The sequence below is a fragment of the Dermochelys coriacea genome, chromosome 11, assembly GCF_009764565.3.
Source record: "Dermochelys coriacea isolate rDerCor1 chromosome 11, rDerCor1.pri.v4, whole genome shotgun sequence".
Lineage (NCBI taxonomy): Eukaryota > Metazoa > Chordata > Testudines > Dermochelyidae > Dermochelys > Dermochelys coriacea.
The window spans coordinates 12,930,592-12,946,548 of record NC_050078.2 but is presented as its reverse complement, the minus strand read 5'-3'; the positions used below and the strand labels follow the sequence as shown (position 1 = coordinate 12,946,548).

The 15,957-nt window shown below is 43.0% G+C and overlaps 1 protein-coding gene across 1 annotated transcript in view; it reads left to right on the top strand.

Moving 5' to 3' along the window:
* The window catches only part of ITGB5 (integrin subunit beta 5), a 129,664-nt gene that overhangs the window by 33,065 nt on the left and 80,642 nt on the right, over positions 1–15,957 (top strand). The window contains exons 4-5 of the mRNA XM_038422629.2: positions 2,520–2,769; positions 9,976–10,144. Of these exons, the coding sequence (XP_038278557.1) occupies positions 2,520–2,769; positions 9,976–10,144 (419 nt within the window). The remainder of the gene's footprint in view (positions 1–2,519; positions 2,770–9,975; positions 10,145–15,957) is intronic.

The following is a 15,957-nucleotide window of genomic DNA, read 5'->3' as shown; positions in this document are numbered from 1 at the left end:
CGAATCTCCTTCTAATCAGCATCGAGTCCTTTCCTAATCTCTTGACCCACAAGAAGAGCAGGATCAAGCATTCCAACCCTAAAGCGCTTCATCTTGTGGCTTGGTTTTTGAATGGGCATTGACACCAGAACATTCTTGCTCTGAAGCTGTACCAAACCATCCTTAAGAATAGCAGAAAAGGTTCTACTAGGAAATAGAAGTATTTTTCCATCTGGACACAGCAGAAATACTTATCTCCTGAGTCAGCAGATCTTCCCCTTAGTTTTAACTATCATCTTTCTCTCAAAATGTCTGGGCTTTCCCTCAGTTCTATTCGAGTCCACTGGGCAGTAATGAGTGTGTTCCATCCACCATCAGATGGTAATTTAATTTTCACTCAGCTGTTAATTAACAGATTCTTAAATGGCCTAATCAGAAGCTTCTTGCCAGTAAGGAAACTTACTCCTCAGTGGGATCTAAACATTGTACTTTCAGCACTCACTCAGCCTCACTTTGAACCATTAGCTATATGTTCCATGTCTCAATTGTCAATGAAAGTTGCATTCCTTATGACTATTACTTCAGCCAGGAGGGTAGGTGAGCTGGTAGCTCTCATGGCAGATCCTCCATACACTTGTATTCCATAAGGACAAAGTCTCTTTACAGCTACATCTGAAATTCACCCCCAAAGTAGTTTTGGAGTTTCACATAAACCAACCAATCCACTTGCCTGTGTTTTTGTTTTGTTTTCTTTCCCAAAAACCACATTCATCTGAGCAGGAGAGGAGACTTCATTCCCTCAGTGTACGTTGTGCTATTGCTTGCAAGGACAAAAGCAATCAGAAAATCATCTAGGCTGTGTTTCACTACAGCAGAACGAGTCCAAAGTCAAGCTGTAGTCTCCGAGAGAATCTCTAAATGGATCTTGGGCTGTATCCTGCTCTGTTACCCAATTGTTGCATCTTCCTCCCCCCTCATGGATTGAGGGCTTATTCTACAAGAACTCAAGCAACTTCAGTGGCATCGCTTCAGGAAGTACCTTTACTTGACATTTGCAGGGCAGCCAAGTGGAGTTCCATTCACACGTTTGTGAGACGTTCTACACTAGAACCTAACTCCTTCACTGATGCATCCTTTGGGACAGAGGTCTCCAAATGACTCCGCTGTCTGCATTCTCACATCCTCCTCCAACTTGAGTACTGCCTGTCAGTCACCCACAGTGGAATACACACTGGGACAAGCACTCAAAGAAGAAGAGGAAGTTACTTACCTTGTGGCAACTGGAGGTTCTTTGAGATGTGTGGTTCCTGCCTGTATTCTACTTCCTGCCCTCTTTTCCTTCTACTTCGGATCTTTATTGGATTTAATTGGGGAGATGGTCAGTATGCTCTGTCCTTTATGCACTCAACATTGAGGAGGGCAAAACTGCATGCGCGATCCAATGAACACTGCTTGCAAGAATTCTACAACTTGGGGTGCATGGAGTGCATGCACGCACCCACAGTGGAATACAGATCGGGGCCACATATCTCAAAGAACTTCCAGTTACCACAGGTAAATACATTTCTCTTATAACTACAGCAGTCTTCTCTCTAATTCATCTCTCCTTCACTCCCAGTCTATCCAAAATGCTGCTGACATGATCCCTTCTCAAGATCAGAGAGACTGACAAGGTCTCCTCCTTTCTTTAATCTCTTTATTGACTTGTCTTCTGCATAAAGTCCAGACTTCTTGTTTTCTCCTCCTTGTCTACATCTCTTGCCCTCCTTTCCTCCCACACTCTTCTCACTCCTTCTGCTCCACTGAAGATTCTTTCTGGACCATTCCGTTTGTCTCTTTTGCCCATACCCACCTTGTACCTTCATTGACTATGCCCATTCTATTTTAAACAGACCGCCAAATAAGGTTTGCCAAGGTCTCTCTTTCGATAGCCTTCTAAAAATCTGCTCTATTCCATGAAGCATCTCAGCTGTGATCCACGCTGCTTCCTTTTCTTTCTGTATTGTTTTGGACCCAAGTGTGTATCTAGATTATAAGCATTTTGTTGTTTGTTTGACTCAATATATACAGTGCTGCATATACTTAGGTGCTACCTAAATGAAAAATGAAGGACTCCTCACCTCCCTCACCAAAACTATATGTAGATACAGACTAGAGTAACATTTCTCAGTTCATATACATGGGAGTGGATTTACAAAAAGACATGTTTAGCCTCCTTTCCCTCTTCCCTTTCTTGCCTATCTCCAGCGATTTCTGTGGTCAGTTTAGGAAAGGAATGGTATACATGTAGGAATGGGCTACAGCAAGAAAAGTGTGCTATCTGGATTTTGCATATATCAGTTTCACTTTGCAACAGGAAACTTTGCAGAATAGCTCCTATTTTCAACATGAATCCTTATGTCTGTTGCTGTTGATGGTTACACTGATCTATTAGAAGCAGAATAAATATGGACCCATATTCAAAAGAGTGTGTGTTGTGGTAGGGGACTCTTTCTACAATGCAGTTCTTCTCAGTGCCTCCTAATCTTCTGTTCCTGCAGGTGACAAGACCTCCTTCCGAGTGCAGGTTCGTCAGGTAGAAGACTATCCTGTGGATTTGTATTATTTGATGGATCTCTCACTATCCATGAAGGATGACCTGGATAACATTCGGAATCTGGGAACCAAGCTGGCTGAGGAGATGAGAAAACTCACCAGCAATTTCCGGCTGGGGTTTGGGTCATTTGTGGACAAAAATATTTCTCCTTTCTCCTACACAGCTCCGCGATATCAAAACAATCCCTGCATTGGGTAAGTGTTCTCTGGAGCCCCACTGACCAGTTGTGATGCAGGCTTCAGTTGGGGGTGGGGGGGATGCAGGCTGAGGGAGGTAGTGGTTCCTAGTGGATAGAGCACTGGACTACATCTTGGGAGACCCGGATCTATTCCTGGCTCTGCTACTGGCCTGCTGGGTGCCTAAGGCAAGTCACTTCCCCACTGTGTGACTTCCCCGCTCAGTTTCCCCATCTGTAAAACAGAGGTAGTAAAACATACCTCAGTTTGAGCTCTACTGATGAAAAGTGCTATATAAGAGCTAGGTGGTATTATTATTTATTATTATTATTAGGCTGGCATATGTCCTGTAGAGTAGAGATGCCAGGCAGTTTTCTTCATTGTTGGCAGCATCCTTTATTTTATGGTGATTTGCGTGATCTTTCACATTTGCAAGATTGATAATACCCTGCCACAGCTCTCTGGCTAGCTGCATGCACTATGTTAGTGATCCTGCTGGATGAAATGACGTGTCTACTTCGGGTGATTATGGGACTACTGCAGGCAACTGCTCAACCAGCATACATCAGTTGCTAGCTGCGTCGTCTTGCTGACTTTTCTTTGACAATGGTTCCACAAGATCCTTTCTTTCCATTTGGGTTACAATACTGAGCATTGTTTAGGAACTAAGCAAGCAAACACAGCTCATTGTTTTTCTTTACAATGCATTTATATTCAGGGATAGCACTCGGTCCAATCAGCAAAATTCCAATATGGATTTTAACTCACCCTTCTTCCTCTCCAACTTCATGATGGTTAAGCTCTGTCGTTCTTTCAGGCACATCTCCAATTATGGAAAAATACAATATAAGGAGTCTTTTCACTGGCTTTGATGAGCATTTTTGTCTCACGGCCTATGTAATTTCAACAAAAAATACTCTGTGTGTTGCCCACCTACGTAATTCTCACTGCAGGTTCGGTGGTGTTCTCCTGGGCCATTATTGAAAGATTTGATTTGTTGTTGCTGTTCTAGAGTCAGCTGAATTACACACATTTATGTCCAGATTTTCAGAGGGGCTGAGCACCCACAGCCACACTGTTGTAATGCTCTAGTGCTATAGAAAGCAGGACAGCTTTTTATTGCTCAGGAGCAGCATATCATCAAGATGTGCAAAAACCCCACTTTATAACAGACTCTTCAGTGCAGTTGGATGTTCAGATGAAGGAGCAGACATAGGTGTGGTTGGAGCAAAGGACCAGGAGGCAGGAACTTCTGAATTCTAATCCGGCCCTGACACTGACTCACTCTGTGGCCCTGGACAAATCACTTCAGCTTCTTTGCCTCAGCTTTCTTATCTTTAAAATGGAGACCACATTAATACTTGCCTACCTTACAGGGGTATTGGGAGGACTGGTCTTCGGAGGACTAACGTATGCTTCTGAAGTATTTTGAAGATAATAGGCTAGAAACTGTTGCTATTTTTTTTTTCATTCTTTAATGATGATGCTGGGTATGGAGCGGGTGGAGAGAGCATGGATGGATTCCAGAACTATTGCTCATCCATAAAGCTCAGTTGTTAGCTCAGCAGTCATTTCAGCGCCTTCCTCGCTCTGGTTTGCTCTGCCTAGAGACTCTGGGCCTTGAAACCTCTCCATCTACACAAGTGTAAAATAGAGTAAATCTGTAGATTTATACCAGAGGAAGACTGGTCTAAGTGAAAGGAGAATCAGGCCCTTAGAGTCTGGCTTGACAGAAAAGGAGGGGCATGTTAGTGCATTTTCTTACAGGAATTTTGTTTATTTGCTGGACATGTGAACACTCTCTGGCCATCAAACTCCCCCTCCCATTTGTTTTGGGGGCACCAACTACATGTGGTGTTGTTCTATTGTGAAAAAGGCCAGACGCTCCTGCTTTAGACATGTGGGGTGAGATTTTCAAAAGTGCTCAGCATTAAACTAACACTCTCCCATTAAAGTCAATGATAAAACTCCAATTTACTTCAGTGGGAGTAGTGTTAGATCAATTCAGAACACTTCTGAAAGTCCCACCCACGGCAACTCTTGACCCCTTGACCATGAAAATGCCAAGAACAGTTGTGGTCCTGGAGCCAGCAGTGTCTGGGAAAACTTGTGATTGGTCAATGCTTTACATTAGTAGACATGTTTTCATATGTGTAGCTTCCAAATCAATTGTGATGGTCTGAGGATGTGCTGTTCACATCTGGATTATCTCACTCAGGGTCAGGAGTCGATTCAAAGTGGGTGAACTGTTTTTATGAGCTTCTGCTATCTTATGCCAAAGACCATAAAAGAACATTTCTTGTGAGATTTTGGCACCATCCAACTCTTAACTGAAAAACATTCGCCGTCTATTTTGGGTTTGATTTGGAACCAAAATTATAGATCTGGCTTCAGAACCATGGGTTCGAATGTGAACTGCAATCCTCAATTCAAAGATGAGATGAGATGTTTTGGCTGGCCTCTAACAATGAAACTTGGGGGGGTGAGTAATGTCAGGTGGTCATTGAAGGCATGTTGAATGGGCTTGTGTGAGTGGGTGTGCTGATTCATACCTTGGCCAGATGGAGCACTGCACCAGAGTTCACTCAATCTGTCAGGACAGTCAGTCATCTCCTCTTGCCTGAATCTCTGTGGTAGTCCCAATCGGGCAATGAAGGGTGTTAGCCTCAGGCCTGCTGGGGTGTGGGTTTCCCCCTTATAATTGGCGAGGTCAGTGGTTCCTTGTGCTCGGGGGTTCTGGAAACCCCTTCAGTTCTTATGACTTCCAAGGATCCAGTAGGGGAACAGGCCTGCCAATTCCACTGGGTTCCAGCTCAGGGCCCTTAAACTAGGCAGGCAGAATCAGGCCTCAGCAACTCCTTGCACTGTGCCCTGAGCTCCTTCCTACCTCCCTTGGTTTCTGTAGGCTTCTCCAGTTCATAGATGTGATTGTCCGTTCTCTGGGCAGCTTTTGAGTAGCTTGCTGGCTGGAATTTCCTTCTTTAGCCTGTTTGCTCCTCTGGCAGCCACCCCACCTAGGGTGACCAGATGAAATGGACAAAATATCAGGACAAATGGGGGAAGCAAAAAAAAGAAAGAAATGCTAGAGCGGCCAAAGCTGCAATATCAGGACAAATGGCATCCCGACTGTGCATCAGTCGGGACGCGGGACAAAGAACTAAAAATCGGGATAGTCCTGATTTTATCGGAACGTCTGGTCACCCTAACCCCACCCCTCTGCTCTCCAGATCTTTTATACTCCCAGCTGCTGTGGGGCTGCCAATCAGGGTTGGCTAGCAGTTCCCGCATTAGCCCCTGGGTTGCCAGGCCAGAATAGGATATATACACCCCAGGACAGGTTGGTTCTCATGTCCATTAAATGTTGGTGTAACTCCATTGACGTCAATATCCTTAGACCAGATTTAAGATTTGACTGTAGGGATACACTTTGGAAAATTCATCCAAATTAATGAACGGTGTGAATTTAAAGTGGATTAGTTAAACCGCATTAAACCCTTGTGTGGAGGCACTTATTCAGAATTAAAGTGGCCTTCATTCAATTTAACTTAAAGTAAAGTATCCTGTGTTGCCAACTTTGGGATGCTGATGCAGAGAAAACCACGCTGGCTGAGGATGAATGCTTGGCTCTGGGGATGAATGTTTTCACTCTGAAGGCTGTCCTGGGTCACTCAGTCCAAGCCCATGCTTCTCTGAATGCTGTGCTCACCTGCTGCAGTCGACAAGGCTCCACGGCATAGGGATGGCTTATTGCCACCATGATATGGGATACCTACTTTCCCCCTGCAATCTGAGCACTGCCTGGAGCATACATGCTCAGCCATCTTCACTGCCATTGTCTCACATTTCTGGTAGGCTGGGGAAGGGATTTAAATCAGATCTGCAAGAGCTTGTTGAGGTACAGATAAGAAACGATTAAATTTATTATATCCAGTGAAATACAGTGCAAATGAAAGAGAAATTGGGAGGGTGAAGGGGGAATAAGAGGAAGGGGAACTGAGTGTGCAGTGAGAAGTTGCAAACTGTTGCAGTCCTTTAATTAAATCAGCCTAAAACTGCTGCTGCCTTCTTCTTTCCCATCGTGTGCACATTCCTGTTAGATTGGATTATCTTTATATCATAACATTCTTCACCTTTATGAGGTGTCCTAAGCAGCTGTGGGGGGTTGGGAAGAGATTTAAGAAGCATTGAGAAATCTGAGTGGTTTGGCTGAAATGCCTGCTTCAGGGTTGTTCTTTCTCCTCTTGTCTATTCATTTGTTTTCCTCTGGATCGCCATTGTATCCTGATTGCTACCATAGAAGTGGATTGCATTGCCATGTTTACCTTGCAGAGCACAGATCGTTTGCTATTAGGGAGTTAGGTCTTTTCGGTTGGCTGTTTTTAGACACGTAAAAAATCCCGATCTCTCTGCCAGCCGGCACCCAAAAAACTGCAGCCAGGAGTGGAACTGGGAGCACAACTGTTTTGCCCCATTCCTGGCTACCCAAAAGCAGTAGAGTTCCCACTCCACAGGCTTTCTGGATACTGAGTTGCAGATGGTTTCTTGAGCAGGATTTAGAGATTGTCCCTGATGTGCGGTGGCCCGTTTCTTTCAGCGCTTATTGTGCTGAGCTGGGTATGAGCTCTGAATCGCCCCAAACTCTGATCGTGCGTGTGTGTGTTTGTGTGTGTGTGAGTAAGTCTGAGCTCTGGTGCTTTTGCAGTGTTAATGTGTGCCTTGTTTTGGGTTACATCCCAAGATCCATTAGAAATTTGGCCTCTAAGAATACGAACAGACACCCAGCATCACTTACCTGAAGATCTGAATTGTCACAGAGACAGTATTAAAAAACCAGGACCTAGGAAACAATCATCTTTATACAGTTGGCATGTACAATTTCTTGACCTGAACAATGTAAAGGCTTGGGGAGCATGCTCTGATGATGACTATATACTATTTATTTCTATTTCCGTGGTCTGTTTCTTATTTTGCTGCTGTCCAGAGCCCATATCACTGGATCAGTCAGGTTCATGTCAACAAGTGACTATTGTAAATTTCCATAAAACTGTGCGTTGGGGGAAACGAACACACCCAGTGCTAACTCAGCATCTTCTCCCTGCTCTGATGTGCACTAGCCTGGGGCTCTGGTGATGTGCCAAGACGAGCAGATCTCAAAGGTGAGAGGGTCCTCAGCTGATAGAATCTGACTTCCAACCCCCCAGGCATTTTACTCAGAGCCAGCAATAGAAGCCTCTTGCTGAGCCCCAGATAAGTCAAAGCTTTGAAGAGCACAAACACCTTGAGTTGCCCCTATAAGTGAATAGGAACCCTGAGCAAAAGCTTGATCACAAGTGATCACACCATGCTATCCCCTGCACATGTAGCAGGCCCCTCTGAGCTGTTGTTTGTATCCTCTTTCTTCTCTTCATTCTTCCTGTGCTCCATCATGCATTTTAAATCGGTAGGAAAATGTGTATATATGAACATAAGAATAGCCATAGTGGGTCAGACCAAAGATCCATCTAGCCCAGTGTCCTGTCTTCCGACAGTGGCCAATGCCAGGTGCCCCAGAGGAAATGAACAGAACAGGTGATCACCAAGTGATTCATCTCCTGTCGCCCATTCCCAGCTTCTGGCAAACAGAGGCTAAGGACACCATACCTGCCCATCCTGACTAATAGTCATTGATGGACCTATCCTCCATGAACTTATCTAGTTCTTTTTTTTTAACCCTAGCATAGCTAGAAACCTCACTGGATGATTTGTTCCCTTCTGCATGTAGGGTACCCAAGGTAGATGATGTCATTGCACACAATACAATCACTACTATAAAGTGCACTTACATATGGATATGTACATAGCAGTGTGATAAATAGCTGAAGTTCAATTAAAAGAGCTTATCCTTGGACCCTGGAGACTGAACATTGTACACCTGCAAACATGACTGGCGAGTAAGGAATCTGAATTCTCAGTGGGTTGTGTTAAAAAAGAATCTTCGTCCTATTAAAAGCATCTTTTAAGCTATGTTAAGTCAAATGGTGCCCTGAATATAAAGCTGGCACCAAAGGCCTTTAATTGTTCTCTTGGGTTATTTTACAAGTTAATAATAAATCAGTAAAATTCTTACTCTCTAGCCTCACTTACTTTAAAATGATTGGTTTTTTCCTCCCCTCCCAAGCCCCTGTGCATTCACTGTTTTTTCCACGTAATTAACCTAGACTAAAAGAAAGTCTCTGTTTAGGCTGCAGAATGTTAGCTAATTGGGTTTGAAGTTGTTAAACTGTGAAAATCTCCTACCCCAGCAAAACAGGTTGAGAGCTAAAGCTGCAGTGCTTACACACGTGTGATTGTTTTATGAGACACAATCAATTGGGCTGAAGATATTAATTCCAATCAGAACCTAGTGCTTGAGCCAAAAGCAGAGTAACATGGTGGAATTGGCACAGGAGCTGAAGGGCATTTTAATCCCAACTCTGTCACTGATTTACCCGGGGACTAGAAAAACTGAGATAATAGTTACTCACCTGCCTCAGATTGATGCTGTAGGGATGAATTAGATCATATCTGTGTGGTGCTTTAAGTGCAATATCAATAATAAGGATGATCATCAATTTGGAAAACTGTTTAGGTGTCATGAATGTCACGTAGTGTAAGCATGTTAGACACCAGGATGGAAGTACTCAACCAGGAGTCAGCAGTGTTTCCTAGACATCATAATAATCTGTGATATCAGCTGGATACAGAGCCCTGAGCCTTCTGGTTTATCATGCTCAGAGCTCTGGTTCATTGCTTTGTTTTGTCTTTCTAATATCACTTACATGGTGCAGCAGCTAGTGTGCTGTATATTCAACAGTCCTAAGTGATAAAGCAATCCTAGCCCTATTATACAGGAGCCAAAACTTAACTGCGAAGCCCATGTTTTCAAAAGTGGCTTCTGACTTTGGGTGCCTCAACTTTTGACTTTTTCCAGGAGTGTTGAGCAACCACAATTCCTGCTGGGAACTATAGGTGCTTGGCACCTCTGAAAATCAAGCTCTTTGGGAGGTGTTTCTAGTTGAGCATCCAGAACTGGAGGTTATCAAATTGAGAAGCTGCATTGGAACACTTGGCTTTGGGTGACTTGTCCAGAGGGACTTACCTGTGTTAGAACTGGGAACAGAACTCTGCAATTCCTGGCTCCTCATTCTGTCCTCAGGACACTTAAGCACACCCCTTTCATTTCTATTTCTCTATTTTTGCTTCCAGTTACAAGTTATTTCCACACTGTGTTCCATCCTTTGGATTCCGCCATCTCTTGTCCCTCACGGATAAAGTGGACAGGTTCAATGAAGAAGTTCAGAAACAGAAGGTTTCCCGGAACAGAGATGCTCCAGAAGGTGGCTTTGATGCAATCCTGCAGGCTGCTGTGTGCAAGGTGAGTCAGTGGTTGCTTGTGCTGCTTGGGTTTTAAAGCACAACAAAAAGGAGGTTTAGGAGCTTTCCTCAACTCTATTCTTGCAATAGAAAAAAGACCTCCAGCGTTTGGTGATTTCTTGGAAATCACGATTAAATTTGCAGAGAGCACATAACAAAGATACAGTGGAAAGGGGAGGTTGGTTTTTTTTATTATTTTATAGATCTTTATGTATGGAAAACAACCATTAGTATCTTGCATAGTTCAAAGGGATAAAGAATGTGAGTCCTTGCAAATGTGAATTTAGAGCTGTAAGAGTTGATTCCATTGTCAGTTCTGTGGGTGCCACTATTGAGTATCTTGGAAGAAATCTGCATTCTGTATGCTTGAGTGAAGTGATGGAATTCTTTAAAGTGCCAACAATATATATATGTGAGTAACAGACCTGCTGAGTGTGAGTGTGAATCATATCTTCTTATAATGGCTGGCCTACATTGAAGATAACAGCCAATTAGTGTTACTAGCTAATGGTATAACTCCTTTGACTCAAGCTCTTAAAATCCTGTGCTTTTGGTGCTGAAAGTTCTGAACAATGTAGTGTATTAATTAATCATTAGTGTATTATTTGCTGTGCTCCAACTGCACTTTAAACACTGTACAAAATGTAGAGGGAGACACAATAACTGTTCCAAGGAACTTGAAAGCTAGGGGCATGTCTATGCTGCAATAACACGACCTGATTGCAGCTTAAGTAGACATACCTGGCTGGGGTAGCTCTAGTCTAGCTCATGTTTCATCGCAGGCTAGTCCCAGTAATTACCCAGGGTTCTGGGCAGGCTTGTGCAGCCCACAATGAAGCATGTTACTGCAGCTTCACTGCGTTAGCTAGGTTCCAGCTAGGTTGGGTATGTCTATTTGAGCTGCAGTCACACCTAGTGGCTGCAGAATAGACAGATGTTAAGATGCAACATCTGTAATAACCCAGGCCATGTGTGTTCTCCAGTTTTAGCAAATAGTCCGGAGACCCATCGCTTGCAGAGCTCATGAGACTGGTTATTTTATTAATCTAATATTTAATATTTTGTTGTTGTTTTTTTAATTCTGTAATCCTGATTTCCTCTGAATATCACTACATCCCTGCCTCCACAGGGCACCAGTGTGTCAGGTTAGTGGTAACGACACTTGCTGTGGGATCTCTGAAGTTTGGAACAAACTTCTAATGGGGAGAGTATGTAGCATGTTCGGTAATTGTGTTACGTTCCTCTAGGGATTTGTTTTCAGAGATGATAAGAGCATACTTTTGCTAACAGCTAAAGGAGTTTTTTCCTTTAGTTCAAGCAGTAGCGGCCTGTGTTTTTGGTGCTTATGGCCTAAGTTTCACTTCCTACTGGTGACCCTGGGTAGGGTTTTGTTATGATTGTTTAAAATGTGATAATATTTATTTCCCCCATATGGAAAGAATAGCTCTTTGTAGATCCTCCTGAGTAAGGGGAGAGGAACTACTGGCTTCTTCTGGAGGTGGGACAGAAGGGGCATGGCATTGACAATCTCTTCCATGCCAGCTAGGAGACCAGGTCAACCAGGGAAGTCAATGCACATTGCACCATCTTGAATTGTGATGTAAGTGGCCAAGTTCCCACTATGTGGCTGGGATCTCCAGGACACCTCCACTGCTCACAGTGAAGGGACACAATACAAACAATATCAGCAGTCACTTTGGCAGTTGGTATGGGTATCTTCATGTCTTATGTATGCGTTTTGCTTGGCATCTGGCTCCTGTACTTCCCGTGTTTCCCTTAATGTTGTCCCAATTACATGGGCCAAGATTTTCAAAAGTGACTAGAGATTTTTAGGTGCCTTGATTTTTGGGTGCCCAACTTGCCTGATGGGCATTTCTGAAAACCAGGCCCCTTTTTAAGGTGTCCCAAGTTGGACACCCACATTTGGAGGCAGTGCTAGTCTCTTTGAATATCTAAATTGTCTAAATATTTGAGTGTATTCAATGCCTAGTACAGTGCTGCTTTTCTGAGTTAGTTGTCTGAGAAGTTCTGTATCCCTGAGTCATTACTCTTTTGTCCTGTTTCATTTCGCTCTTTTTTCTTAGATACTAGAGTGGGAAAGATTTGTACAATAAATACAAACTAATAACCATACCAACATCTGGCTTCTTTTTGAAAGATGTTATGGTAAAAATCAACACTGATGGGCTAACTGTCTTAGGTAATGAAAAAGCCAGGCACAATGAGCCTTTATACTGAGGCTAAACTGGCTAGACAGGAATATTAACCAGTCTTCTGTAATTACATTTTCCACTTGCAAGCTTTTTGGCTTCCTGCTGTGTTTAATTTTAAAAGTACAAATATTGTCAATGCCTAAGAAGTTTGTGACTCCTACGTTCTATGAAGTGAGCTGCAGGAAGAAAATAAGAGTGATTAGTCCCGATTGCTTGGTTTTATATATACATTTCTCTTTGGAAATTTGACTTGAGCAGTACAAAGGGCAAATCACTTAGAAACAAACCCCCAACTCATTGCTTTCCATTCCTCCTCCAATTCGTGTCTATACATTTGGCACATAATCTGAAAATTCCACTCTAGGTACCTAACTTTTAGGGCAAAATTTTCAGAAGTGCCTCATTGACTTAGGAGCACAATCCCCATTGGGATTTGTGCTCCTAAATCATATATGTGCTTCTAAAGATCCTACATCACAATAAAATGCCCTGTTTTTCTACACGTGTTCACTGGGAGCTCAGAGTGCCCAGTGCATCTGAAAATCAGGCCCCATTTATTTGGGTGCCTAAATAGGAATTTAGATACTTTAGGCATCCAAGTTTGAAAAATTTCGTATAAGATTTGTTGGTTTTTCATTCTCCAGCAGAGTTCAGAGATCTTGGGATCTGCTAAAATTGCAGTGAAGACTTGATTTATTTTTTACATTGGAAATACTGGTTTTAGTACAGAAGGCTTGAAGCTCATTGCTGCTTCATGCTTTCAGTTGTTTCTCCTTCTCTAGAGTAAGCAATGTTGTTTACTCATGGAGTTACGGGCCTGATGCAAACCCCATTGAAATCAATGGAAAAGCTCCTATTGACATCACTTGGCTTGAGATCAGACCCTGTATCCCTTCCTTTTGTAAGGACACCTTCTGTCTTGCAGATATAGATTTTTTTTTAAAAGGATGTGGGGGGGCACAAATAGATCTCCAAGTTTTTTTTCAAATGTTTAGCTGGGTAGAAATAAACTAAAGCCTGGTTGGATGTTTTTATGATCATAAACGGAGCAGTGTGTTTTGCATTTCATGATAGAAACTAACTACCGAAGAATGACTGGCTGCATATTTCGGCACTTTTATGATGTAGTTGCTTAAGGCTGTGTGAAATGCTGGTTTCCTCTGAACTGGTTACGTACACTTGGTTGGCTGGCCTTGTGCAGGTTTCACGTGTCCTCCCTGGTTCCTAGTAGTTCCACCCAGTGCATTGGCAGCCCTACCGCAATTTGTTTTTCCATTCCATCCCCCTCCTATGCATTCCCCGCCCTGAAAGTCTCCTCTCCTGCTCCACACATGCCCTTGCCACCTTTAACTTAGTCAAAGGATAGTGCCAAAATAAACATATTAAATATATATATGCACTGTTTAAACTTCCCCTGATCTTTCTCTATTTTGGGGAGTATTTAATGGCTTCCTTCCAAAAACCTTGGGTCTAGCCCTGCCTGTCCATAACACAAGTCATATATTAGAAAGAGAAGCTAGTTTCATTCTGGGAATAATTAGGAAGCACGTGGCGACTAAAGCCAGATCTGGTAGGAAGCTACAAGAGTTGCACCTTTCCCAGATGTCTTCCCTATCTAGTGAATGGTGAGCCTAAACACCAGCAAAGATTCTAGTTAATAGGAATTTTCGTGAAAAACTTACAAACCATAGGGGGCATCTTTCCCTCTCCAGTTTCCATCCGTTTTCTTGCTACACATAATGTGGATGTCTAATTTTGGTGCCCAATTTGAGACATCTGGGACCTACTCCTCAAAGGTGCTGAATGCCTGCAGCTCCCATTGATTTGCACTGAAGCTGTGAGGGGATCAGCTTCCCTAAGTATTGAGCCTAGAGGGTTAAAACAGGTGGATGCTCTTGAAAATTTAGACCCAGATCTTGAGTGGTTCTGGGCACTTTCAACTGCCACTGAAATTAGTGGGAGCCAGAAGGTGCTTAATACCTTTCAGGATTTGGCCCTTCATGGGTGCTGCTCACCAGTTAGAAAATGGTGTTCTTTTGGAGGACAAGATGGCAGGAGAAGGATGGGTGAATTGGTGGGTTAGGTTATAGCAGCCAGGGAAGGGAATTAAATGTCAAACTTTAGTGTTGTCTAGGGCATCAGTGCACTTGTTCAGAGCCCTGCTTTTTGCAAATACAAAAATGAGTGAGCCTGAAAATTAACCCAGCCTCCAACCCTTTCAGGAGATAGATTTTTCTCCTTAGCTAACAAAGGCAACAGGTAAATGGTTAAATATCAACATTTGTTTTTTTCTTCAAACAAAATCTTGGGCCAGTTTTCTTCTTCCAGGGGACTATGCTTATTATTAATTGGATCAGAAATCTCCAGTGTGATTTGTCTAGCTTAGTACAAAATCTCTTTCCCTTTTTAAAGAAAAGTCATTTTTTAAGTTTCCTTGTGTTTGGCTTAAGCACAAGAATAAGGGAAAATACATTAAAAGAGAGTCGGCTCTTGATTTAAAGGTGGTCTCAATAGTCCGATGAATAAAAGCAGCATACTTTTGAATGGCCTAATAACCACTTTTTAAATGCAGCCAGTTCTGTCTATGCACACACGTTTCACAGCTAATGAAACTCTAGCTTAATCCTTCTAACCTCATTGGGGTTGTTTTGGACTCAGTCCTGCAAACTATGTCAGCTTTTGACTTCCCAAAGGGATAGAGAAGGGAGGTATCACAAAGTGCTTGCACATCCAGTGCTTGATATGGTTTAACATTAAAGTGTTTTTTTTCACTCCAGTACGTGAGGAGTTGCATGTTGCTGAGAAGTTTTTTGCCATTTGTCCAAGAGATCAGGTCTGTCAAATGCCTTGTGCTTGCCACTTGAACTGGAATGTGCCTGTGCGGGGACAGTGGGGGTGGGAGAGAGAATGAGTGAGACTGGTGTGTTAGCTACGTGAATGGCAAGTATTTGTTCCTACAATCTTATATTCATTGTGTGGCTCTTTAGAAATGCCATTATGGAAACCTCGGATTAGCAACCATGTCAAAAAGGAGAAATATAAACTGGGAAATTGTTTCTTTGATTGATTGAGCTGAAATATTGAAATTACCAGGAAGCTCACCAGAGTTGGATTGCGGTTTTCAGAAGTACCTAAATCACTCATGAAAACACGTGTCTGTCAAAGTCAAGAGAACTTGTGCTCCCAAATTGCTTAGGTGCATTTGAAAATCCCAGCCTTGCACTCCACTGCACCAAAGGGAGAAGCTAAAAGTGGAGGGCCCTATTCTGGGACTGTTCTGCCCCATCATGTCTATCTAGGGCTTGTTAGTGCAATCATCTGGGCTTTGAATTGCACCTACATGTAGCCTGGGGTCCATGCAATCCAGGAGCATTGGTGGAATGTGCTGTAACATTATGGATTAATAACCAGCAACAGTGAATTTTGAAAATGCCATTCTTGCCTTACAGGTGCCCCCAAAAGGGGATCTAAATCTTGATTGTGCTTTTAAAAGCACAACAGTGCTTTTGTGGGTGGTGCAGAGCTGGAGTGCCTTAGGAGAGGACAGGGAAGCATTTTATATCATGAAGGACGAATGCCTCCCAGAGTTCCAAAGGATGGG